Here is a 27921-nt window from a genome sequence, read left to right on the forward strand (position 1 = left end):
CTCCCACTCTCACTCCACACTCCTAATCCAACTAGAAAGAAAAAGCCCTCACCTTGGAGTGACCACCTGAATCATTAAGGTAGCGTTTACTTTTTGGATTGGATTGGGAATCCTGAAGAGTGAGAATCCTAGGATTGGGAGTGTGGAGTGGGAGTGTGAGTAGGTTGTTTACTTACACTGGAATTGAAGCATGGAATAGAGATCAGAATCTAATTTATGTGTTTACTTTGTCTTGGATTGAGAGTAAATAGTTTCAAATTACAATTTTATCCTTATTTAAAGAATTATAGTTTTTAATTACAAAACTAATAAAAAATATATTTAATGAATAATATTTATTTTATTATATTTGTAAATTTATTATAATTATTAATATTCTTAATTATGAACAATAAATTATTAATTTTAATACAAAATGAAACCTTATTTTATTTTATTTAATATAATTATATTAAATTTATTATTATATAAAATAATAATATAATATTATTTAGTACAAAATTAATATTTTCTTAGAATAAACTATTTATTATTATTAATATTAAATAAATATAGTACTATTATTTTTAAAATAAATATAATAATATTATATTTATTAATTCTCTATTAATATAATAATATTATTTTAAAATAATTTTAACTTAGAATCAATGCAAATTATTATTTAGTTAAATATAATATTATTATTCAAATAAATATAATAATATTTATTTTATTTTATTAATTATAAAATATTAAATTAAATTAAATTAAAAAAATAAAAGGGTAAAAAAGGGAGAGGTGGGAGTGGATTCCCACTCCCACCTCCCCCAATGAGAGTCCCACTCCCACTCCCAACTCCAAAAATAAGTGGGGCTCACGGAATGGGATTCCCACTCCCTTCCCATTTAGAAGAAATAAATGATGAAGTGGAGGAATCCACACTCCTCACTCCCACTCCAACAAGTAAAGTAAACACAGCATAAGACTCCTCCAACCTTCCATTCAAGCCTCTCTAAGAGAGAGAGAGAACTTTCGTGAAGGAAGACACATGTTTTTTTTTTAAATTATTAATTGTTATTTGTTAATATGAGAAGTAGCTAAGAATATCACAAACATTCATTTTTTAGTATAAAAATAATCAAACCAATTAAATACTAAAAATTATGAAGAGGGAATGTTTAGTTAATTAAAAATTTTCCCCATTAAAAAATCTCTTGCCTCCTTGTTTTCAAAACAGGTGCCGGGCCACCAGTCGAAAACCCAGCTTTCCTCCTCTTCTCCAAACGCACGCCAGCACAGCTGAGCCAATGCTCCACCGCCGCCGTGCCTTGCCTTCGCCGCTGGCCGGAATCATCAAGCATTAGAAATGCGCAATCTTTTTCCAATTCGCAGAGCTACTTCTCTACTACGATTCAGTGGCGCACTCAATCGCCCACTATCAGCTCATGTTTCAGGTATTTTTTTTTCTCTTTTTAACAATTTTTTTCTATAATTATTTCTATAGCTGCTGCAATGCCGGAATTTTTCATTATTTGGTTACTATTAAGAATACAACCAGACCCAGACCCACGCAGGTTTTGATTAGATTTATTTTCTTTTTTTAAATTCCAATTTCATTTTTACCCACTTTTATTTCTCAATCGATTAAATTTGATGTATTTACCCCCTTAGATTTCATCTATAAAATTTTTGAACCCTGGAAAACATGAAAAATTGAAATGTTTGTGTAGTATCTGTTGAATGCCCCTTCGAATTTGGTTGGGCAGATGTTGATCTTTTATTATAGTTGTTGGATATAATTCAGTTCATTTTCTTTTTAACTCTATAGGTTATTTAGAGAATGGGAAACGTCATTTTTGGTCTTCATGAAATGTTGCATGAGGAGAGGGTCAAAATTGTCTGCCCCGAGCTTTGGCAATTTGGGTACAAAACAAAATGTTTCTGCTCCAAATGCTTTAGGGTTCAGGAATTTCATTCATTCCACGGTCGGAGGGATGATGAAATGGGAAGGAGTTCCAGGCCCATGGACTTTGTTAGGGGAATAATAGTGGAAGATGGAAAGAGATTTATGGGATCTTCTCATTTTCCTGGCTATAGTGTTGAGCAAATTGCTGACTGTCTACTTAAAGCTGATGTGCAATAGCACCTTTGTTATTGTGACGGATTCTGAAGGAAATAAAAAGATTAGGGCTTTTTCCAGATGTTTGCCAGAACTCTTGTTATGCTGCCGAAGCGACTGCAGAATAAGTCGGATATCTGGCAAGAAATATGGGTTTAAAATCATTGAATTCTTGAGGAGATCAGAATCCTGTTAGATATACGTTGAAGACACAACTTGTCGCCTGCACAATGGATGCTAGGCTAACTCCCAAAGAAACACTGTATTTAAATAATAGCTGGTCAGCTTTGATATTTTGGCTAGCGAAAGAAACTTTTTGTTCAATGGTGGTATGGAGCTCGAACTTGTAGGTGGTGAATGAACATGTTCAAATGGATAAGAATTATTAATGCTTTTGGATTTTAGCACTAAAGGGAGTGAACATTGTCTTTTACTCTGGTTCGGTTTTTCTCATTTTTAATCAATGGTTATCTGAATTCATTATCCTGCTTATCTTGAGATGTAAGAATGTTGTCAATGATTATATATTATACTGAATTCTAATTTTCGTAACATAATTTGTACCCAAAATTTCTATAAAATAATTTTTCACATTATGCTCTCCATCCTTTTACTTGCTTTTGCAATACTATTGTGCCTCTTGTTGTCGACACGTTCGATCCTACAGTTAAATTAATAGATTACCAAGGGGAGTGTCAGATGAACAAGCATTGGCTTATGTTGCTGCTGCAGCATATGGTTTTCTGCTAATAGAACAAATTTCTGGTTATTTGGTTACTGATATTCAGGGTGAAAGGCAAAGGTAGCTTCATGTGCTTTTCTTTCCTTTGTTGCTATTCTTATATAATTGCTATGACATCATGAGTGAACCTACTTGCTTGATGACCACAACAGCTAAATTGAAATATTGCGTAGCAGTGATCTTAAACTAAATACCTCAGTAGACGGTTGCAGCAATCATTGCTGTTGTTTCAAGGTTGGCATTAAAAAGGGAATAGACTCACTTTAAAAGATAAAACAATAACCTATGAAGAAAAAGACTCATTTTAACAAACAAAACAATAATCTACGTATGATATTCTGTAATTGTTTGAAGTTAACTGGTACTTTCATCTTGGAGACGAAAGTCATGGCTGAAAACAAAAATCTTTTCCTTGTAAATGAAATGCCTCTGATATCAAAATGAGATATTTCCCTTTCTTTTCTTGTTTTTGTGAAGGGGTTGTTGGGAGGGGGGAGATGTTGGAGTTCCTGGTGGGGTGGGATCATTCCAGGATCTACTTTTTCTGTTTGTCCTTAGTTGTACTGATAAACAAAGATCCTTTTTTGTTGGTGGAAGTTGGTAACTGCAAGCTTAAGTCTGGATATTAGTGGTTCTACTTTTATGCTACCAACTTAGGTCTGGATATCAGTGGTTCTACTTTTATGATACTATTTTACTCTTTCTGTTTTTTGGTTTCTAAAATTTACTCAATATATGGGTCTTGTTGTATTTTGTTTCATTGCCTCGTATTGGTAGGGCAAGTTTCTTGTCTTGCATATGCATAAGTTTGACAGCGACAAGAAGAGGATATCAGTTATTTTGGGGTTCCCTGACAGGACTTTGACACTCTATGCAAAAGGTTCTGACAGTCTATGTTAAGTGTGATAGTAAAGCTTTGAATATGAACATAATAAGGGGAACTGAAAGCTATCTTCGTGGTTACTCCTCTCTGGGTTTGAGAACGCTTGTTGGCATGCGAGAACGAGTGCTTCAGAATTTGTTCAGTGCAATCTTGCTTTGAGGCTGCTTCACTTTTTGCAAGGTTGCTAGCAGTGTTGAAAATGATCTGTGCATACTGGGCACCTCTAGAATTGAAGATAAACTACAAGGGGTGCCTGAAGCTATTAAACCATGGGCTTTGACTGGTGGCAAGCAAGAAACTGTTGTTTCTACTGGCAATTTGTCTCCCAACAAGGAAGATGACATAAGTTATAATTAATAGTGTGGAGTATTTTAGAAAAATTTAGGAGATGCCATTGCAATTTCAGAGGAGCTAATGACTGTATTTGGTTATTACACAACTCTGAAAGAAATTCTGGAGATGATATAACACAAGTGAGAATTGTCAACCATCCTTACAATTTATTTCTGATTCTCCATGATGTCCCATACCCTGACCCAGTTTTATCATCTCGAGTTGTAGCTTTTCCATTTAGATGGAACTGTTCTGTGGTACTGTGTTGCCGAGTAGCACCACGGCAAACAGCTGACATGGCACCTACATTTTGGTATGGTAACTACCATTAACTTCATTTTCTTAAAACCATTATGGTCTCTGTGAAATTTTTAGAAATTTTCAACTCACTTATTGGTGGTTATGGCTGAGAAATTCTATTGCAATGCTTAACAGGCACGAATGATGTTTCAATGATTCAAGTGGCTGGTGTTGGAATCGGCATTAGTGTCCAAGAGGTTAGCGAGTTATAATGGCTTCGGATTTTGCAATGGGGCGTTTAGATTTTTAGTTCCACTTTTTTTTTTTTTGGTCCACAGGCATTGGAATTATCAGCAGTGGATGGGCTACATGATATTGTACAACTTTTTAAGGAATGCAGTGCTTGTTTATATTTTATTTTGGTTGGTATTATTTGTGTGGACTACATGTTCTTGCTGCTGTCACTATCTACATATCTACATGTTAAGGAATTCCAAAAATTTCAGCATAAATCTTTATATTCACCTGAGTCATTTTTGTGGTTGTCTACTGCCCAATTTTATGCAATAAGTTTTCTTTCCTTTTTATGGGTCCATAGGTATTTGCTTGTACACTTCTCCTTTTCTGCCATATTATAGACAGACTAAGGAAAAAAAATGAAATTTACAATTAATTATCAGGCTTTGTACGTCATGAATAGTTAGTAGTTCATGACTGCTAATATTGTCATTTGTTCTGTGGGTATGTGCTGTCTACATTTTGTTGCCTCTAATTCTTGTTGCTATTCATGATAATTTCCTAAGTAGAAGGACTCTTCTAAAGTCTCCTCAACTCTGTGGGGCTGGGCACTGACAAGTGTGATACAAAACAAAATTGTTTTGTATCACAATGGCTAATACATTATAGTAGTGTGGTGTTCTTTTTTTATTCCTCTTGGAGCATACTGGGACAGCACCATTGATTTTTTGCTTTTTAAACATTGGTGTGCGAACTAATTGAATTTCTATTTCTGTCACAGAACAGGAGAAGAGTGGTGTCGCTCTTGTTGCTCAGGAGAGATTTTCAGAACCTAGGGAATTGTATTCTTTATGCTAATTACACTCATTGTTGCTGCTAGTTATTGTATAAACATAGAGTTCTTGACACTTCGTTTTCATTTGGGCATAAGTAACGTGATAGCTTGCAACTTTTTTCTGGACATTGGTGATTGTTCCAGTGAAAAAAGAGCTGGGTCTTGCATTGAAGGGAAAAAACCAAAAGAATGTGGTTGAAGATTTGGAGGTAAAGATGAATTATTTTTTCTGTTGTTCATGCCATGAGTTAAACACTGCCAGTAAATAATATTTAAATTTCTTTCCTAGTAGGCATGGAATGAGAAAGTTGTTCTGGAAATGAAGACAGCAATTGGAACCCATAGGGGACATGGAGTTTTATGGCTGCACTCTTGGAAAAGAAAACGTTGTCAATTTCTGAGAAAAAGAAAGAACACCAAAGTTTTCACACAATCAGTTATTTAATCATCTCTTGGCATTGGTCGAATTATTTATTGCCTCTATGAGCAAAATAAAGCTAGGAATGAACGGTTAAATGTGTTCTGTTTTTGCCCTCTTGTGGCACCTAATAAGTGCATGGTTTTCTCACGTGGTTCAGAATCAACAGTATGAGCAGGTTGCCTCAGTTATTTCGAAGTCATTAAAAGTTGCTGGAATCTCATGCTAGATTGACATAACAAGTTTGTGCTTTAGATAATACACGCTTGTATATTGATTGATAAAATAGTCCACAGAAAAATAGTCACTAAATTTGCATGCATTAGTTGATCTGAGCTTATCATTCGACGTATGAAATAGTTATTTTCTTGTATGTAGCTGCTAATTTTCATCAGTTTCATTTAATGATAAGCCTGATGAGAACACATGCAGAGGAAGTGACCATGTGTAGACCAGCTAGTTGATCGAATGACCATTTCAACCTCTGAATTCAGGGATGTGTAGCGAGGATCTCCAGTGGGATGGGGATCCCTTGCTACCCTCTTTGGCCATTTGCCATCCTGCATGATTGCATATATGCACGTTCGTCTACAAAATTTACGTGTAACTAAGAATTTTAGCCATTTCAGATAATTCTGCTTTTGCTTTTTCTGTTTTCATGCACGCCTACACTCGAGGGTTTCATGCCCATACATTTGCGTGGAGCACTGGGATCATGGAGGGTTCGTGTGGAGTCGGCCTAATAATCTCATCTATGGCCGCCGCTTATACAACCGCAAACTAGATATCATTGGGGTTGTGCTAGTCAAGTGGAGCTTCTGAAAATAGAAGGGATATTATGTATAATATTATATTATTATATAGGATATCTGTCCTTGTAGCTAAAACATTTAAATTTTCATGCTCTTGATATTTAAGAATATATGAGATTGTAATGTGTCTATTTTTTTGTTTTGTGGGCTACCTAAAATTGTTTGTTCTAATTATTCTATTTTTTTTTAATAATTTAGCTTAATTTTTATTTTAACTCAGGGCCATTTTAGTAATGTTGTACCTTTTAAAATAATTATTGTTAATTATGCTGTAAAATTTATTTCTAAAAGTACGGTAAGTTTTAAAAGCAGTTGTATATATCTTATAAATTTTACTATTAAGTTACTGTAAGAACGTAAATAACTGAATTAGATATAATATTAAATAAAATATATTTACACACTATGAATATGTATATAAAATATTGTTTTTTCATTCCTCCTTTTTTACACTTCCTGCTAGGGATGGCAAAAGTCCCCACGGGGACGGGTACCCTTGGGGATTTTCCCCATTCGGGGAGGGTATGAGGATAATTTCATACCCAATTTCTTATTCGGGGAGGGGACGGGGATGAGCTGGAATCCCCACCCCCTACCCATTTCTCCATTTTAATTTTTTAAAATTACTAGTAAATAAATAATAAAATTTAAATTATAAAATTATAAATATTGGTAAAAATAAAAAATATCAAAATATTTATATTATTAAACTTTTAGGCCTAATTAACTAATTAAAGTCCTAAATTTTTATTTAGGACATTAAAAAGACCGAGTAGATTGTAATAGCCAAACATTCTTTTTAATTTTCATATTCTTTAAATATTTTAAATTAAAATCTATTTTTTATTTATTTATAGATGTTATAATTGCCCACAACGAATCACAATTTTAATATCTAATCTAATCTAATCTAATATTTGCTTTTGATTTGCTCCGATTTAATTATTGTGTTGTAAAGGGAATAGTCCACATTTATAAAGTGTCCACGCCACCATTGAAAAAGTTAATTTTGAATCTAAATTCGATTTTATTTGTAACAATTTTGTATTAAACTATTAATTTGTTCATGATAGTTTGTAAAAGAAATTTGTATCCCTTGCATGCTGCGTTACTTACTAATTTAATGTATGTGACTTTTGTAATAGATATTAATGTAAGATATATTTTGAACTTTACTTTTATTTGAATTTTTTATTTTAATATGATTAACTCAAAATCGAAAAAAAAATGTATTAGTTATTCGGGGATCCCCTGTTATTATTCGGGGAGGGGATAGAGATTCTTTCAAGTAATTCTGACGGGGACGGGGAGAGGACGGGGACATACGTAAAATATCGAGGATAGATACGGAGAGATCGGTCCCCTCCCCTCCCCTCCCCATTGTCATCCCTACTTCCTGCCGCCTACAATTATACTCTTGCTGTCGCGCCACCTCGTGGTGATCCTCTGAGCTTAGATCTTCATCAACAGCTCCAATTCTTTCCCGTCTTTTCATGTACTCCTGACACCCTCTCAGCTGCTTTCTTACCTTTATCGTTGGATCAAAATCATCTCAAGAAGCAAATCATCCATTCCTTACATGTGGCAACATTCCTTTTATTACGCATTTTTCTACATAAAATCGATCACTCTTTTTTTTTAACCTTACACCTCCATTTCCAAATTTCTTTAACCTTTTCCAAAAAAGGAAAACTTTTCTTTCCAAAAACCTAACAATTGGCCGATTCTTGACGTGTTGAAGGTACTTTCTCGGTGAATTTTTTTTCTCCCCTATTCTCCATCAATCCAACCCTCATTCCCCTGCTTCACCACTACCCTTGCATCGTTTCCAGTCCTCTGGTTCTTCCCATCATTACCCTGTTTCTTCACCAAAGATGCCGAGTCATTCGATGCCACTCCATCCTTCACCAATGTTAGTAGGTGCAGCACTCTGATTTGCCTTCAAATTTTTAATATTTAACAGAAATTTTTGAACTTTGAGCTTGGTTCTTCACATTGGATGGTGCCTTATTGACAACTGAGGTTTGATTCGCCTTTAAAATTTGATCTTTATCAGAAAATTCTGAACTTTGAGCCTAGTTTTGCACACTGGATGGTGGCTTATTGACAGTTGAGGTTTGATTTTGATACGAAACGAAGGTCGTCAAGAGTATAAAAGCCAATCACTAGGTATGAAGGTTACACGTGAAGCATAATGGAATTATGCATGCAACATGCAAGTAGCAAAAGGATAAGTCTGGAGCAATCTTCGTGAGATCGTTGCCGACTTGGTGGAGAATCGTTATTGATTTATTTTATTCTGTTACCCAACTAGTTAGGATATTTAGCTAGTTGTTGAGTCAAGGTTGTTATCTTAGCCAACAATTTCGGTTGTTTAGTTGAGTTGTTTTGTTGTATTTCTTTTACTATAAATAAGCTCCAGTACTCATGAATAAAGGCAATCAGTATTACTCAAATTCAACTTGTGTGGTCGTTCTTACCCTGAACAGAACAACTATTATTAACACTTTGACTGGGACTTTATAAGTGGTATCAGAGCGAGGTTAACTATGACAACCAACAAAGAACAAATTGAGTACTTAGAAGGGGAGCTCGGTAACTTACAAGACAGCATGAAACGCATGGAGCTAGGGGTCAACGACAAGCTACACCACCTTGAGGAAACACTTAGCAAGTTGGCTGACTCCATTGGAGTTTCCAGGGGAACACCAAGTCATAGTATCCATGATCAGACGGGATCGTCACGGCCACTTCGTGAAGAGGCTGAAAGGGGTCGCCATCAATTTGCGTCTCAAGCAGTCAAGCTGGATTGTCCACGGTACTCAGGCGAGGATCCAACAGAATGGTACAACCGGATAACGCAATTCTTTGAATATCAAGAGGCAACGGATGAGCAGAAAGTATCACTAGCTTAATTCCATCTTGAAGGGGAAGCCAATCAGTGGTGGCAATGGTTACGACGGGCCTATCAAGAGAAGGAAGGACAGTTACGTGGGAAGCATTTGTGGAAGAATTATGGGCCCGTTTTGGTCCTACAGATTGTGAAGACTATGATGAGGCACTATTAAGGGTGATACAGACGGGTTCGCTTCGTGATTACCAAAAAGAATTTGAAAGGCTTGGGAAAATGGTGCAGGGCTGGACACAAAAGGCATTAGTGGGAACTTTTATGGGGGGATTGAAACCGAAAATATCAGAAGGTATCTGGATGTTAGGGCCAAAAACACTAAAAGAGCCGATTAACTTAGCCCGTATGAAGGATGATCAATTATCACGACAGAGAAGGCTGCTGCGTTATCCATATAACAACCGTACAATAGCATCACTATCAAGCAACGCTCGTGCTCCATTACCTGGATCCATCAAAAAGCTGTCATGGGACGAAATGCAACGCCGATGAGCGCAAGGACTTTGTTTTAACTGCAATGAAAAATTCACAGCAAGACATAAGTGTCAAGGTCCACAACTATTGCTTCTTGAGAGTGAAGTAACAAGTGAAGACTCCACATGTGAAGAGGTACCTGATGAATTGCAGAAAGGATTAGAACCAACCGACCCCAAAATTACCTTATATGCACTGACAGGATGGACAGCCCCCCAAACTATGCGTGTAACGGCCAAGGTAGGACCTTATCACATCATAGTGTTTATTGACAGCGGCTCAACTCACAATTTCATCAGCTCTCGGATGGCTAACATGTTGCGGCTACCAATTGTGCCCACTACTGGATTTTCAGTACGGGTCGCAAATGGGTAAACACTGACATGCACAGGAAATTTTGAAAAGGTCAATATTTTATTACAAGGTGTACTCATACTTGAGCCTGATGTTATTATTGATACGCATTGGCTCAAACGCAGTGGTAGGTTTCACGAACATAGTTTGGTGCGCTGATAACGGTTACTACATGAGGAAACAACATGGGAGGATACTACAGTACTCAAGTAACAGTTTCCTCACTTGACCCTTGAGGACAATGGTCCACTTCGTGGAGGGGGTATTGATACGATACGAAGGTCGTCAAGAGTATCAAAGCCAAGCACTAAGCATGAAGGTTACATGTGAAACATAATGGAATTATGCATGCAACATGCAAGAAGCATACCAAACGGTGCATGGAATTATGCATGCAGCATGCAAGTAGCAAAAGGATAAGTCTGGAGCAATCTTCGTGAGATCGTTGCCGACTTGGTGGAGAATCGTTATTGATTTATTTTATTCTGTTACCCGACTAGTTAGGATATTTAGCTAGTTGTTGAGTCAAGGTTGTTATCTTAGCCTACAATTTCGGTTGTTTAGTTGAGTTGTTTTGCTATATTTCTTTTACTATAAATAAGCTCCAGTACTCCTTAATAAAGGCATTCAGTATTACTCAAATTCAACTTGTGTGGTCGTTCTTACCCTGAACAGAACAACTATTATTAACACTTTGACTGGGACCTTATCAAATTTGCATGTAAAATTGCAGATTTACAAGCATTCTGGGTATGGTTTTTTGTGTTGGGTGGTTCTGAAAATTTTTTGGTATATTGTCGGTTGGGTATAAATTTTTGTTGGTAATTACTTGGTGAAAATTATCGATTGGTATATGTATTACAAGTTGAAATATTTGTTGGTAATTATTTGGTGAAAATTTCTGTTTGGGTATAAAATTTTTGTTGGTAATTACTTGTGAAAATATGTTTTCATTATTGAAAATACAATTGTGCAATTACATGTTCATCACTGTAATTAGTTCGAATAAAATATAAGTCAAACATCAATCACATTCATTGTTGTCTTTATTACGTTGTTGATGTAGCAAATTTTGGACACTTCCACTTCCAGATCCTTCGTACGTCATCGAATGAGAATGATAATGTGGTTGCAAAGCATACGGAGGGAGTGGTTGCTGTAATATATAAAAAATTAAAACATGATATGAAATTGTAGAAATTAAAAAATATAAGTATACACTAACAAATTGTGATTTTAAGATGAAAACTTACTTGGTGCTAATTATAAGGAAATGGTTGAAAAATATTGTGCACACTAGGGCTGGGCAAAATCAAATTCGGGTCGGATTCGGATCAACCCAATCGGATTTCAGGTTGATCGGGTTGGATAAAAGTTCATCCGAATTCAACCCGAATTTATAACCCGATCCGAATATAATTGGGATCAGATCGGATTGGGTGAAAAATTCGGATTGAGTTCGGATTGGGTAGGGTTCGGATTAGATATAATATATAATGAAAATACGCCAACTACCAAGTATGAACGCCAAACTCAAGCTTTCAAAACTCAAATGTCAGCAGCCAAAATTCGGGTTGCAGCTTGCAGGTTCGAATGGAGCTCGAACCGAATCGGGTAATGGTGGAGGATTCAAGGCATGGAGGTTAGCAGATATAGTACCTAGTAGCAACGAATCGATAGATCGGGTCACGATCCTCACGGAGCTAGCTTCGATTGGCGTCAACTTTCAGTGGTTGCTGTGTTTGGTGGCCGTGTGGCTGTCGTTTGTTTGAGGGAGGTGTTGTTTGTGGGCCGTGTGGCTGTCATTTGTTTGAGGGAGGCACTGTGTGTGGGCCGTGTGGCTGTCGATAATGGGTCATGAGCGAGGCTGGTTGTGCCTTGTGCCGTTTGATGTCGTTTAAGGGGAGGCTGTTTGAGGGAGGTTATCGTGTGTTTGAGGGATGTTGTTTGTGCCTTGTGCAGTCACTGCCGTGTGCTGTTTTCTAGTGTTGTTAATGGTTTAATGCGTTTAGTTGTGTTTGTTTGTAACACTTTGTGTCTGGATTGAGTGGTGTGCGTTGAGAGTTTAGGATTTCTGGGTTAGGATTTAGGGGCTTTGTTGCAATTTAGGTTTCGGTTTTCCTTTTTTATGTTCTTGTTTCTAATTTTTTTTTTTTGTGTGTCAACGGGATCGGGTTCTCGGATCGGATATCATGATCTGATTGGGTTTTCACAAATTCATCCGATCGGATTTAATTAACAACCCGATCCGATCCGATCCGAACCCGATAATTTTCGGATCGAATCGGGTCGGATCGGATATTTTGCCCACCCCTAGTGCACACCACCTTGGGTTGGGTATATAGGCCCCTACAAAATTAAAAAAATTATATATGTAAAATCAAAAATAAAAATTTAAAACTAAAATTTTTTCACAAATTACATTCTTACATTATAGTAGCCTAAAAGCCCTGTATTGGTTGAAACAAAATCGAAACAAAAAATTAAATTAAAAAATTCTAAATCCCACATATCATTTAAATTAAAAAAATTCTAAATAAAAAGATTTCTAAATCAAACACAACATTTATATTAAAAGAAATTCTAAATCCAGCACAAAATTTAAACTAAAAATTTCTTAATCAAATTTATCATTATCATTTCATTATCATATAACAAAAAATAATAGGAAAAATAAAAAATACTCTTTACCAGCTGGGTGTTTTACTTCAAGCTGGTGATGAACTACTCCTGTCTCCTGCTAGGCTGCTAATGCCCATTTTCTGCTTCTGAAATGAGAGAAAAATCCCAACTCAATCCTTTCACGTGAATGAGCAAATACTCCTGCCCTAATGTCGTTCTCTCTGCTTGTGAAATGAGAGAGAAATCCCAACTCAATCCTTTCACGTGAGGAGTAGTGCTTTTCAGCTAGAATCAAACTTGGGGGGACAGAGAGTAAAAAATGTGGAAAAAGTTAAAGCAGCAAAAGTTCACATTGGGGGGGGGGGGGGGAAGAGAAACGACATACAGTAATGCCATTTCTCTCGGCATTCTCTCAGCATTCTCGCTGAGAAGCATTTTCCAAAGGTTAAAAGCCAACAAAGCTACATGTTCTGTGAAATTATTGCCTACGAAAGTGAGATGAAATTGATTATCGCGAGACTTTCATAAAGATTCCAACTTCCAAGCATAATCAGTTAGTGAATAAAATATCACTAGCATAAATTCATATTATTATCTATAATTTAAATAGATAATTTTTGGGTGATAAGGTTAGTATGCAGGAGATTAAAATGAAGACAAGTGTAGTTTGGCTAGCTTGACACCTGTATTAAATAAGCACAAAATTATCTATAAAAGGGGCAAGATTGTGCAGTAAAGGGGGCCAAGACAGAGGCAACAAGGAAGCGGCAAGTGCAAACACAGGGAACAGCAACAACAACAAATAACATAGAAGAGCAGCAACAATGAAAATAAAGAAAAGATGAAGCATATACTGTAACATATGTGGAAATTAAAAATGAAAATGAGGCGGTTAAGGATTTTATAAGTAAAAGAAAAGAGCTGGAAATAGGGGAATATACTCACACGTGAGAGAGAGAGGGGAAGCTGCCAAAACCCGACCCGATCGGCAAACGTGACCCGGCCATATCTTCAATTTCCAGCCACCCCTCCGGTTGAGCAAGATATCAATCGAAAGCCCATGAGACGCTGGTCATACTTCAGCTGTCATCTTCGCCGAAAATTGACCGCAACACCGCCGTTTAAGGCTTGAGAAACCGCGGCCAAAACCCATCACCACCGCCGCTGATTCTACCGGAATTTGACCATGCCACAATCTCAGTTTTGTTCCCCACGACTCCCTCTTCAATTCCCGACCATCCACAATCACCGGGAGTCACTGTTTCGCCGCCGGCCCATTGTTGGAAATTCACGGCTGCCAAGCTAGATTTCGGCGTCGTTGCCGCGCGTGGAAGCTCACCGCCGGCACTATTAGATTCAGCGTGATTGGAACTTCTAAACTTGAGCTTCTCAGCCAGCGTTGACTAAATTCTGGTGACCGTTGACCGGCAAGGGCATTTCGGTAATTTCACACTATGAGGGCGATTTTGTAATTTATGAGCCTGCGGATATTTTAATAATTTCCGAAATTGAGGATTGGGTGTAATTAGGATTCCGAGGGTAATTCGGTGATTTATGATTTCAAAGTATTTTAATGATTTACGGATTCGAGGGTACTTTATTAATTTTATCAGACACGGGAGTTGTAAATTATGAATAGATGTTTGTTTTGAGTTTATTGCATAAAATTTAGTCGTAATTTCGATTTACGAAAAATAATTATGTCGTTTCCTTGATTTAGGGGGATCTGCGAGCGAGAATCGGTCCGTAGACGTGGACGATGACCAAGTCTGAACATCGTCACTATGAGTGGAATATACAAAACCTATTTTTATAGTTAATTATGCATAGTAAAGCATGTTTGCGAAATAAGTATTTTAAATTTTCTGATTTAATGATTTTCTTGAAATGAATTTTATACACGCATTGATATTATATTAAAATGTTTGGTCAATGGTTTTCCGTGTCAACTTTGAATGAAATATGATAGTGTTTTAAAGATAAGAAAAGTGGATTTAGATATGATAATGAAAAGAAATGTATGATTTAAAGTATGATTAGAATATACATGAATATGAGTATAGAGATTGTTTTTAAAATTATTGGACATTACCCTTCCCTTTAGATACAATGATACAAATGAAATAAGAGGCCTTTGGGGCCCGTCTGAACACGCATAAAGGTTTTGGGTCGTGTGTTTGAGCGTTTTTGTCTTTTAGGAGCATATGCATGCGGTATAATAATTACAAAGATACAAATATGAGATACAAACAGATATTAAGATACATATGATACGAATGAGATACAGGCCTTTGGGGCCCGTCTGAGTACACACAAAGGCTTTGGGCCGTGTGCTTGGGCGCTCTTGTCCCTTGGGGACTAGATTATGCATGCACAGATATTATGAGATATGAAATGGTATTTCCCTGTCTATTCGTGTAGTTCCGGGGTGTGACGGTACTCAAATAATACGTCATTGTCCATTCGTTGAGGTCCGGATACGACGAGATTATTTCCTTGAGTACTTGTTTGGTGATGATTTTCAGATTTGTATATTTTATATGATATTGTGATATGATTTCCATGGTTATTTGGTACGATATTATATATGTCCTTCATGGTTAGTAATCTGATTTAAATGTTAAATGATTTATTACTGGTTTCTCGCATATGGTTTGATGAAATCGTGTTTGGAAATTATATGACTATTTTTTTTAAAATAAGAATTAATTTTAAAAAACTACTATCCACTCACTGATCTCACTGAGTTTTATACTCACCCCGTTTTTATTATATTTTTTCCCCCACCAGGAGGTTGCAGGTATACCAGACTGACCCAGCAACTATAAATATATTTTGAGTCTTGGCCACGTGATCGTGTTAGAAGATATAAATGATTTTGTTGGGACATCTTGGTTATCTCGTTCTTTTGGGATTATATAATTTTGTTATATTATTCTTTTGGGATTACGAATAAACTGAGATATTAATATTAGTTATAATATTATCTTTTGAGACTCTAGAGATATCTTGAGTAAAACTCAACGTTTTGGTTGAGAATGTTAAACGTTGGAGTTTGTTGTGTATTGAATTATTTTGAGAGTGTTCGTTTTACATATTTTCAGATTGGGAGTGTTATATATATAAAAGAGGCTCTGCCGAATTTTTGGCAGAATCCTTATTAATTAGATTATTATCAATCCAGTTTGGATGAGGTTAAATAAACTCACCTTGAGGTTCGGGGCGGGTCGTTTCATAGAAGAAGAGCAGCAACAACGAAAATAAAGAAAGGATGAAGCATAGAAGTTAAAGGCGCCAAGGGGGAATTCAATTCATAGAAGCCAAGGCAGGAAAGAAATTCAAGAACTCAAATAGAGGAAGAAACAAGGAAGAAGAAGACAACAGCTTATTTGTTTGCAACAACAATTGGTGCTTTCGTTGAGAGGCGATTCTAACAAGCTCAAGGCACAATACTCAGAGCGTACACCGTATTTAACTTTCAAGATACAAGAATGGCATAACCATCGCAAGAACCAACACTCCCAAAGAAACACGAGACGAAAACCCTTGAGGAAAGAACTCGGGTTGATTCGTTCTTAGCACCCCAAGAACAGTTATCACTCCAAAATCAGAGTTTAATCCAGATTGAAGCTTCATTAAAGCAACATCTTACAGCAACTCTGGAACAACAAATGAAAGAGAATCGGACAGAGTTGAATCAATTAAATCAAGAAGAGCCTGCCAAGTTGCAACGTACAAATGGAAAATCAGCGACCCATCCGTTGGAGTTGACGAATGAAAAACGTATAGAATTAAGTCAGGAAAATCCACATAAGAACTTGAAAAGAAGAATTCAAAATTGTCGAAACAAATCTTTGATTTCAACTTCAACAACTGAAAGTGACGAGACATCATCATCCAGTTCCAAGACCTCACGGAAAAACAAACTTTCTTCCAAGTATATTGAGAAATTAATGTAGCAGAAAATGAAAAAAGTAAAGCGCATAAAAAATTCAGAAATATTACGACTTGAAGATGAGATATTGAAGGCCGTAAATTCCCCTCTCAGTAAAAAAATTTTGGAAATACAACTTCCAAAAAAATTTGTTATGCCAAGATCAGGTTTTATAATGGAATGTCAGATCCAATAAACTACGTTAGACATCATAGGCAGACAATGGCTTTGTATGAGCATGACGATGCTTTAATGTGTCGTGTATTCCCCTCTAGTCTTGAAGGACCAGCATTAAATTGGTATCATAGCTTACCATCAAATTCAATCCACTCATTTATAGATATATGTTCAACATTCATAGGGCAGTATTCAACTCATCGAGACATGAAGAAAGGATTAGATTATTTGTTTACAGTGCAAATGTGGCATATGGAGAGTTTGAAAGATTATATCCGAAGATCTAGATTAGAATTCGCTAAGGTTGAAAACTGTGATGACCAGCTTGCAATAGTGGCTTTTAAGTGAGGACTTCCAACAAATCACCCGCTTTTTGAATCACTTGTCAAAAATAAACCAAGTTGTATGTGGGATCTACTAACTCGAGCACATAAGTATGTAGCACGGGAAGAAGAAAAGAAGAATCTTGCATCAAAATCCAACCAAAATTATAATGGAGAGCAAAGATTTTCGGAAAACCAACGCACAGAATCAATACATCAAATGAAGAAAGAAGAGAGCAAGCACTGATCCATTTAGAAGCATGTCATCAAAGAACCAAGTCAGTCTTCAATGAAAAGGTCAAACACAGAAAATTTCATTTGGGAAATTTAGTCCTCAAGAAAATCTTCTACAACAATCAAGAGTTTATTTCTGGAAAGTTAGGTCTAAATTGGGAAAGTCCTTATAAGATTGTCGAAATTGAATCAAAAGGTACTTATTGGCTCTCGGACATGGAAGGGAAAAAACTAGCAGGACCCTGGAATACTAGCAATCTGTGCATTTACTATGTATAAAACTTCCAATTAGTTTATGACTAAACTGGAAGAGTTATAAATATACGCATATATATCAATACAACAACGATCTTCCTTACTGGGGAAATGAATATTCTTATACTTGCAAGATTGAAATGATAGATTTAATTCATTACAATTAAATCTATTAATTCATATTTCATGGCCATTAAATTAAAATGTTAAATCCATGATTAACCAACAGCTTCACTAGCTGAAAATTTAAAAAAAAAAAAAAAAACTTTTCAAGGCTCTAACCTTACTTGAAATTATAAAGTTAAATTCATGATTAACCTACAGCTTCAGCAACTGCAAAGTTGATTATAAAAAATTAACTTTCAAGACTCTAGCCTTACTTGAAATTAAAAGGTTAAATCCGTGATTAACCTACAACTTCAGCAGCTGAAAAATTTTTAAAAATTAATTTTCAAAGGCTCTAGCCTTACTTGAAATTAAAAGGTTGATCCTTGATCAATCTAAAAGCTCAGGTTCAAAAATTAATCGACTGGCACCTATATTTTTGCTCCAAAGCTTTGAGCCCCGTGAATTCTTCATCCGAGTCATATTGGTAAACTTGCTTCTCTTTGTTTTCTACGGTGCCCGAAATAAACATAGATGACTTAGAGATAATGACACGTACATCAACAACTGCCAAAATATTGTATTATATTTTATTTTAAATTATAAAACGATGGAAGGCTTACTGTTAGTGAATAAAATATTACTAGCATAAATTCATATGATTATCTATAATTTAAGTAGATAAATTTTGGGTGATAAAGTTAGTATGCAGGAGATTAAAATGGAGACAGGTGTAGTTTGGCTAGCTTGACACCTGTATTAGCTAAGCACAAAATTATCTATAAAACGGGCAAGATTGTGACAGTAAAGGGGCCAAGACAGAGTCAACAAGAAAGCGGCAACTGCAAACACAGAGAACAGCAGCAACGGGCAAATAACATAGAAGAGCAGTAACAACGAAAATAAAGAAAAGATGAAGCATAGAAGTTAAAGGCGCCAAGGGGAATTCAATTCATAGAAGCCAAGGCAGGAAAGAAATTCAAGAACTCAAACAGAGGAAGAAGAAGACAGCAGCTTATTTGTTTGCAACAACATAATCATTGTCACGCTCATTTTAGTAATTGATTTCATCTCGTCGAAATCTCACTGTCTCTCTTATGGATTCTTCTTCTTCTTCATCTCCCCGAAACAGTAATAAGTATGAAGTTTTTCTTAGTTTCAAAGGAGACGACACCCGTGACAACTTTACCAGCCATCTTTATTCTGCTCTGTGTCAAAATAAAATTGAAACTTTCATTGACAACGATCTTAAGAGAGGAGATGAAATTTCACAGTCTCTGCTTGATACAATTGAAGCATCAACCATCTCAATTGTCATTTTCTCAGAAAGATATGCTTCCTCAGGATGCTGTCTCGATGAACTCTTACAGATCCTCGAATGCAAGCACGGTTATGGACAGATTGTGATACCAGTTTTCTATCGCGTTGACCCTTCACACGTGAGAAGGCAAACGGGGAATTTTGGAGATTTTTTTTCGAAGCTCGAAGAACGATTTCCACAGAAGTTGCAAAGATGGAGGAATGCTTTGACCGAAGCAGCCAATCTTTCTGGCTTTGATTCTCATGTAATTAGGTAACAACGATCTTCTATCTAATTCTTACTATCAATTAATCTAGTATGCGCAATAAATGACATTATAAGAATGGGTTTAACTTAACAATAGTTTATTAATTAAATCATTTTTGTGAAGATTAGGTTATTATCTTGCATATTTAATTAATTTTTCCAATTGTTTTATTTGATGAAATTGTTCTTCACATTAAATTAGTTATTTTATAGTGCAACTAATTACAAACACATGATTCTCTGTCTCGTTTATATATATTTGAACTAGTTGCTGTTATTTTTTTACTAGGCCTGAATCTAAACTTATTAAGGAAATTACCAATGAAATTTTGGAGAGGCTTGATGATACTTTTCAAAGTGATAACACAGACTTGGTTGGGGTTGAACGGCCCATTAAAGAAATTGAATCATTGGTATGCACTGGGTCTGCAGGTGTTTACATATTGGGGATTTGGGGCATGGGTGGTATAGGCAAGACAACAATTGCTGATGCTATTTTTAACAAAATCTCTAGACGTTTTGAAGGTTCTTACTTTGTGCATAATGTTAGAGATGCAGAAGAAACGGACAGAATAAAGGACTTACAAAAGCAACTTCTGTCCAAGTTATTGAATGATGGAAATGTGAGGAACGTCCGGTTTCAGCTCAAGAGACTTGCTCGCAAGAAGGTTCTAGTTGTTTTTGATGATGTGAATCATTCAAGACAAATAGAATCATTAATTGGACGCCTTGATCAGTTAGCTTCAGGGAGTCGAGTAATAATAACAACAAGGGATAAACAAGTTCTTCAAAATTGTTGGGCCAGTCAAATATATGAGATGAAGGAATTAGTATATGTTGATGCTCATAAGCTTTTTTGTCAATATGCTTTTAGAGGAGCCCATCTCGATGCAAGTTATTCGAAGCTCACACACAAGGCAATAAAATATGCGCAGGGAGTTCCTTTAGCTCTTAAAGTTTTGGGTCGCCATCTATGCGGAAATAGCAAAGAGGAATGGGAAAGTGCAATGAGAAAACTGGAAGTAATTCCTGACGTGGAAATCCAAGAGGTGTTAAAAATAAGTTATGATAGCTTGGATGACTCTCAGAAAAATGTTTTTCTAGATATTGCATTTTTCTTAAAAGGAGAGCGTAGAGATGTGGTGATAAGCTTTTTTGATGCCATTGGCTTCGAAGTTAAAATAGAGTTAAGTGTTCTTGATGGTAAGTCTCTCATAACTTGCTTAGATAACCAGATAAGAATGCATGACTTGCTACGAGAAATGGGAAGAGAAATTGTTCGAAAAGAATCTATCGATCATTCAGGAAAGCGTAGTCGGCTGTGGTATCACAAGGATATTTGTGAAGTTTTGAAGAAAAATAAGGTAAGCAATAATAGGTTTTAAATTGTATCTTATTTATGTTATATTTATAGTATTAGTTTGTCTGGATTTTTCCATTTGAATAAGAATAGAATTAATTCTGCTTAAAATTATTGGAAGAATAATATTAAAAAATTAGTAAAATAAAATAGATAGATCGTTCCCCCCTCCCCCCCCCCCCAGTTGGGAACATGCCCTTGTTGGGCTAAGTTCAAATAGGGTTGGCAATTTGTGGGCTTGGGTCGAACTTTTTCAAGCCCACATTATTCAAGCAAAGCCCAGTTCCTTTAAAAGTTCGTTCAAATTTGGATGGATCGGGCCTAGACATGCTTGGGCCGGTCCTGGGCTTTGTAATTAATTATAAAATAATTTTTTTAATTAAGAAAATATATTTTAATTAAAGATAATTATCTAATACATAATAAAATCATAGTCTAATACATAACACATTAGAATACAACTTAATAAATAACAAATATTAATATAAAAAAATAAATTAATTTAGTATTTTGAGTTTTTTTTTATTTTAATTAAATTTATTTTTTATTTATAAATTTAAAAAAATCGGGATAAGCCCAAGTTTTTTTGCCAAGCCCAGTGTATGCGGGCTTTACATTTTTTGAGCCCATATCCAGACCCAACCTATGCGGGCTGGGCTTTTTTGCCAACCCTAAGTTCAAAATCTCCAAAGCAAAGAGCGCTTTTGGAGAGAGAGGGGGGAAAATTTTAATTTTTCACTGGGGAAAAAAATTACTTTTCCTTTTTAACTCAAGCCCAGCCCCTTACCTTAATTTTCACTGGAAAAGAATTGCTATTCCTTTTCAACTCAAGCTCTGCGCCGACCCTTAATTAAAATGAAATATTAAAATACAGATCATGTATTTCTAATTGAATGGAATAATATTTCATGGAAATGTTGTAAATTAATTTTACAATTTACATATTAAGCATTTTCTTGAATTTTATGTTTTGCAATTTTAAAGAACTTACACCAATAGTTTATTATAAATTAATAGTTATATCTTTGTTTGTGTTTGACCACTTGAAAGTAATTGTTTACTTGTTTGCTTCAATTATATACCAACTTATAACCTGCTATTTGATTGTTAGGGGACTGAAGCAATCAAGGGCATCTCTTTAGATATGGGCAAAGCCAATAGTGAGATACAAATAAATCCATATACTTTCTCAAAGATGACTGAATTGAGATTCTTAAAATTCTATGGATCTGAGAACAAATGCATGGTGTCTTCTTTAGAGGGAGTGCCATTTACTGAGGTGAGGTATTTCGAGTGGCATCAATATCCATTGAAAACGTTGGATATACATGCGGAGAATCTTGTTTCACTTAAAATGCCGGGTAGCAAAGTTAAACAGCTTTGGGATGATGTTCAGGTACATATTTATTTGAAATCCTTTCAGTAATAAATTCTAAATACAATTGATGCTATAATTAATATTCGTGATAGTGTCTGTTAATTTATAATAATAGTAATTGTTATATTTGTTTTTGGGGCAGAACCTTGTAAACTTAAAAAAGATAGACCTCTGGTACTCCAAGTTGCTGACGAAGCTCCCAGACCTCTCCCTAGCACAAAATCTTGAGATATTGGATTTAGGCGGCTGTTCAAGTTTGACGGAGACTCACTCATCTATTCAATATCTAAATAAACTTGAAGTCCTTGATCTAGATCGCTGCGAAAGCCTGAGGACTCTTCCAACTAGCATTCAATCAAAGTATCTCAAGCGACTTGTGCTTCGGGGTTGCTCAAATTTGAAGAACTTTCCAGAGATCTCATCTTCTGGTATACATCGTTTAGATTTAACACATGTTGGAATCAAAGAACTGCCCTCCTCCATCGATCGCCTATCCAAACTCGACACACTAAAGATTCACGACTGTACAAGTCTTGAGAGTCTCCCGAGCAGCCTGAGTATGTTTAAATCTCTTACATCTCTTGAAATCATTTATTGCCCAAAACTTAAGAGATTGCCTGATGAACTTGGAAATTTAAAAGCCTTGGAGGAGTTGAGAGTTGAAGGAACTGCTATAAGACGACCACCAGAAAGCCTTGGTCAGTTATCCTCGCTACAAATATTGAGTCTAAGTGACAATAGCAATTTGGAGAGAGCACCAGAAAGCATCAGACATCTTTCTAAATTGACATCGCTCTTTATAAGTGATTGTAAGATGCTTCAAACCTTACCAGAGCTTCCGTGCAATCTACATGATTTGGATGCAAGTGGTTGCACATCGCTGGAAGCATTACCTGCAAGTTTGTCATCAAAATTCTATTTATCTGTTGACTTGAGTAATTGTTTGAAATTGGACCTGAGTGAGCTTAGTGAAATCATCAAAGATAGATGGATGAAGCAGGTTTGTCTCTAACTCAATCCTCTTATTCTATTTTCTTTTGTCTTTATTTATTTATTTATTAAAGTTAACCCTTTTTTAAAAATTAATATTTTGATTTTTGTGATGCAGTCATATAATTATGCAAGCTGCAGAGGTATCTATTTCCCTGGGGATGAAATTCTAAAGTTGTTTAGATATCAAAGTATGGGATCTTCTGTAACATTGGAGACGCCGCCGCCGCCGCCACCAGCACCAGCAGGCTATAATAAATTGATGGGCTTTGCTTTTTGCGCTGTTATAGCATTTTCAGTTCCAGACCACCATCATTACTGGAAAGGCTATTTATACTGTGATTTGAAAGTGAAATCCGAAGGTAGTTATGGACATCTCCACTCTTGGTATTTGGGAGAATTTAGTTATCTTGAGTCAGATCATGTGTTTTTGAAGATAATTAGTTATGTTGAGGCAGATAGCGTGTTTTTGAGATCTTATTTATCTGATAGTGAGGATTTAGTTGAGAGTTTTGAGGAGGTTTATGAGGTCTACTTTGGCATTCGTTGTCCACATAGTCAATGCCTGGACTGCGAAGTGAAAAAATGTGGGATTGATTTTGTGTACGCTCAAGATTCTCGACGCCCCAAAAGACTTAAATATTAATATTCTTCAACTCCATCGGAGCTAGTATTCTTTTGCCAAAAAAAATCATTCCGTAGACCTTGTCTTTGTCTTCTTTCTATATATGCGTTTATCAGTACGTTCATTTATGTAATATTTATTAATTGTTATTGGATGGATGAATCAGTAAATTCAAAAATAAATGTTAATTAATTAAGGATGTACATTTATGAATTCTTTTTGTTTTTTTGTTTTTTTTTTGTTTTTTTTTTTTGCATTTGGTAGTTTGTATTCAGTTCAAGTCTGGATCCCAAAAGTTACATATCCATGTAATAACATAATCTCACATTTGAAATTACAAAACATGCGCTGATTAAGAATAGTTCATGATTAAAATCATTTTAATTATACTTACTTTTTCAGTGAAAATTACTATTCGTGTGACTATAAAATTGTTGAGTTTTTGAGGTTTGTAATCATTAATTTAGGATCAATGCTACTGGTGCACAGTACCCTTTTCTTGTCTTTTCTGACTGCACCCCTTACACTTTCCTGTATTTACAGGTTACTGAAGTAATTTCTTTTTCCTCTTTCTTCTACCCTTGTCTCTACAATCTTTCAGATATTTTTTGTTTTTTCATTTTCAATTAAACCTGTAATCAACAAATTGCAATCAATAAGAAACAAGTTGACATTCTCATTAAAGCTACTTCTTTTGTTGCCTTAAGATTGAACTTTTTTATATAAAGAATATTACATAACTATATATTTTTTTACTCACACTCTCTTTATCATCTACAATGAAATTAAGAAGTAAATCAATTGGATTTTTCTTAGTCTTTTATTATGGGTCTTCTTCTCCTTTTCTCCTCCATTCTCTCCATTTTCTCTTTGAACAACCTAACTCTAGAGCTTTCCAATAATTGATTATTGTTATTATTTTTATAAGTAAAATTTCTCTTTATTATGTCAATAGGTTCATTTTTTTCAAAAAAAAAAAAACATTTTCACAAATAACCAAAAGTGAGAACTTTAACAAAAATTCAAAATCCATCTTAGTTTTTATTGTCTTTGTCGATGCATATGATATTAGAGCTGGCAAAATTTAACATGATTTGATTACCCAGCACGAATATAATACGAATAAATAGGTATGGGTCGTTAAATTTAACATGATTATTAAATAGGCCGGGTCCGGTTGACACAATGTTTTGGTATAGGGTGAGGGTTAAAAGTCCTTGACCCATTTACCAAAACAATGACATGATTATATTTTTTATTTTAAATTAATTTTTAGGTTATTATCATAAAAACTCAAATATTAGACATGATTCTCTTTTTTTAATTTTTTTAAGGATGGACATATACACAGTATTTTATTAATAAAATTTTATATAAATTTAGAACTTTAATAGTGTAAGTGTGTAAAATATTAATACACATGTATATTTTGTGATATCGATATATATATATATAATTTAAACTTTAGACAGTGTAAATGTGTAATAGTTTGGGGGTGTGTGAGTAATATTTGTTAAATGTATAGATATTAAGTTGTTGAATAAGATATTAAGTTATTGGATAACCTATTTGTTTTTCGTTTCAGGTTTGGGTCTCAATATTTTGACATAATTATTAAATGGGTTGTGTTTGCGTCGACCTAAATTTGACCCAACAAAAGTAACGCGATACGAACACGACCCGGTGACCCATTTTGCCAGTTCTATCCGGCATGTTTGGTCTCCTAACTATAACTTATGAGAATAAGTATTATAATATAATGATGATGAATTGATGGTTAGTGATTCTCTATTAGAGTATTTGGAAAGAAAGACGTTGGCACAAAATTTTTTAAACTTTGACTTTTTAAAATTTTCAACCAACAATAGGGACTTGATTATTAGTAATCAAATAAACACATCTCTACCCTTGAAACCACTTTTGTGTCGTATCTAATGGTGGTAGCACAAAAAGACAAAAAAAGGGGTATGATGCACATGCACTCATTGCACCGTAGTTGGATACATTTGGTATTTGACACAAACTTATTCTTAAGGATTAAATTTATCTTATTTTAAATTAATCACTAATTAGGTATGACAATGTGTATAATGTTGTGAAAATTATTTTTCGTGTCAAATAAAGTAAGACAACAAATTTCCGATTTAATACTTATGATAAATTATTGTTTAATAGACGAATTCTAGAATATATTGTAGGCAATACATCCAGTTAATGTATGTATGACATATGTAATTAAATTTAATAAAACCACAAAGTAATTAATGGATGCATGAAATGTGTAAATAAATTTGATATAACCACCACTTGCATGGTAGTTTGTCAAAATAATTGCACGCGTGCTTTAATATCATTTACTTATTATATGATTGATATGATAGCTCTGATGTATTATAAAAATTCTTTATTTATCATATTGAATACCAAATTTTAAAAATTTCAAACAATGAAAAACAGAATATGCACCTTAATTAGTTATATTTTTTAGAAAATAAACCCCGCCATTCCATTGCAAGTTTCCACCGTCAGTTTCAATGATCATGCTAATGATATGGTGAAATGATATATCTTCATTTAAAATCCTGCACAATCAAACTCTCTAATTGGGGTGTTGTGTTTTTTTTCATGAAATTTCTAATATCTATTAATAATTTCTTAATGTTACTGAGAAGTTAGTAGATCATGGGATGACAGCCAAAGAGTTTTGGCTGATCTAACTCCTATTACAATAAAGTTGGTAACTGCATTTGGTAATTATATCTTTAATACTTGCAATCTTTTATTGCTTTCCAAGTTGACTTTAGTTATTAGTTCTTAATAAGTCTAAGCGTATGAACCTAGTGGAAGGGTCAGGTTCTGTGGTGGTGTTAGAATAATAGAATTATTGGAAAACATTGTTATATAGGTTCCGTCATGACATTCTCATGTGCTGTCTAAATCACCATCATTCTGCAAGTGCTTTATGGCATTCTTTATTGGATAGCCTAGCCAGGGTGCCTTAAAGGTGGGAGACAAGAAAGAAAAGGGACAATAACGGAAACCCGCTGTCTCTTCTTTCTTCTACAATACTTTTTTCTCTGAAAAAAGTACTAGAATGAAAGTGGTGTAAAGTTGTCATGGCTTATCTTTTGGCCACCCTTTGATTGGGTGTTTCTTTTTCTTGTTCCATTCTTTTTGTTTATCTTCCAGCTATTTTCATCTTCTATTATCATTAAAATTTTTGCAGATTAATCAGAGGGGTAGGAGATAGTTTTGCAGGTGCTATTATTGTTGGTATTTCTATTTTAAATATGGATGCAGAGGAACTGATTAGAAAATGTCAAACAATAACTCTAGAAGAAGAAGAGGAAGATATTGTAACTTTCATGGGAAGCATGAAGACCAGAGGGGAAAAAATGGCTGCTAACTGCTTGGTTGGAAAAGTTTTACTCACACGAAAAGTGAACAGAGAGGGCCTGAAAGTGGCCATGCAACATGCCTGGAGAATAGTAAAGGAGGTTAAAATTGAAAGCATGGGGGAAAACATATTTTTGTTTAAGTTCGGTTCAGAAGAGGAAAAGAAAAGAGTGCTAATGGGTGGACCATGGCACTTCGATCGAGCATTACTAGTGCTTATTGAACCAGATGGCATAGGGGATATTAAAAACCAACCTTTTACGCATTCATCTTTTTGGGTTCAACTACACAATATTCCTATCATGTGCATGAATAGAGAGACTATCCAAGAGTTGGGGAAGAAGATAGGTAAAGTAGAGGAAGTTTAAACAGACAATGCAGGGGAATGCATAAGGCCATTTGCTCAAGCTAGAATTTCCATCAATATAACACATCCATTAAAAAAGGTTGTTTATTTACAGAAAGGTGAAGTAAAAATTCCAATGCCAGTTTTGTATGAAAAATTATCAAACTTCTACTTCTGTTGTGCTCACATTGAGCACCAATTCAGAGAATGTTTGAAGTATAAAGGACAACCGAAAGACGAACTGCCTTACGGAGCATGGATGAGAGCAATAT

The 27921-nt window shown here is 35.1% G+C and overlaps 1 protein-coding gene and 3 long non-coding RNA genes across 7 annotated transcripts; 3 read left to right on the plus strand and 1 right to left on the minus strand.

Moving 5' to 3' along the window:
- Positions 1-981: 981 nt before the first annotated feature.
- Positions 982-5887, plus strand: LOC102615446 (uncharacterized). 4 transcript variants are annotated; one of them, XR_001509003.3, is made up of 6 exons: positions 984-1436; positions 1811-4199; positions 4288-4372; positions 4495-4556; positions 4638-5580; positions 5664-5887. It is a non-coding gene; the product is annotated as an uncharacterized LOC102615446 (long non-coding RNA). The 4 variants fall into 4 exon arrangements; XR_008051278.1 differs by having other exon boundaries at positions 990-1436; positions 1811-4372; positions 4638-4721; positions 5318-5580; XR_371637.4 differs by having other exon boundaries at positions 982-1436; positions 1811-4372.
- Positions 5888-11244: 5357 nt separating this feature from the next.
- Positions 11245-13719, minus strand: LOC102615260 (uncharacterized). Its single transcript, XR_371636.4, has 3 exons — positions 13029-13719; positions 11591-12686; positions 11245-11493 (listed from the first exon to the last, which is right to left on the minus strand). It is a non-coding gene; the product is annotated as an uncharacterized LOC102615260 (long non-coding RNA).
- Positions 13720-14251: 532 nt separating this feature from the next.
- LOC102614872 (uncharacterized) lies at positions 14252-16032 on the plus strand. The gene is made up of 2 exons (XR_371633.4): positions 14252-14400; positions 14680-16032. It is a non-coding gene; the product is annotated as an uncharacterized LOC102614872 (long non-coding RNA).
- A 2783-nt stretch (positions 16033-18815) lies between these two features.
- LOC102614583 (disease resistance protein RPV1-like) lies at positions 18816-24125 on the plus strand. Its single transcript, XM_052431673.1, has 5 exons — positions 18816-19560; positions 19844-20918; positions 22026-22310; positions 22435-23292; positions 23401-24125. Exons 1-5 carry the CDS (start codon positions 19085-19087, stop codon positions 23926-23928), a joined length of 3222 nt encoding a protein of 1073 aa, XP_052287633.1. The 5' UTR covers positions 18816-19084; the 3' UTR covers positions 23929-24125.
- Positions 24126-27921: the final 3796 nt, after the last annotated feature.

This window comes from Citrus sinensis, chromosome 8 (assembly GCF_022201045.2).
Source record: "Citrus sinensis cultivar Valencia sweet orange chromosome 8, DVS_A1.0, whole genome shotgun sequence".
Taxonomy (NCBI): Eukaryota; Viridiplantae; Streptophyta; class Magnoliopsida; order Sapindales; family Rutaceae; genus Citrus; species Citrus sinensis.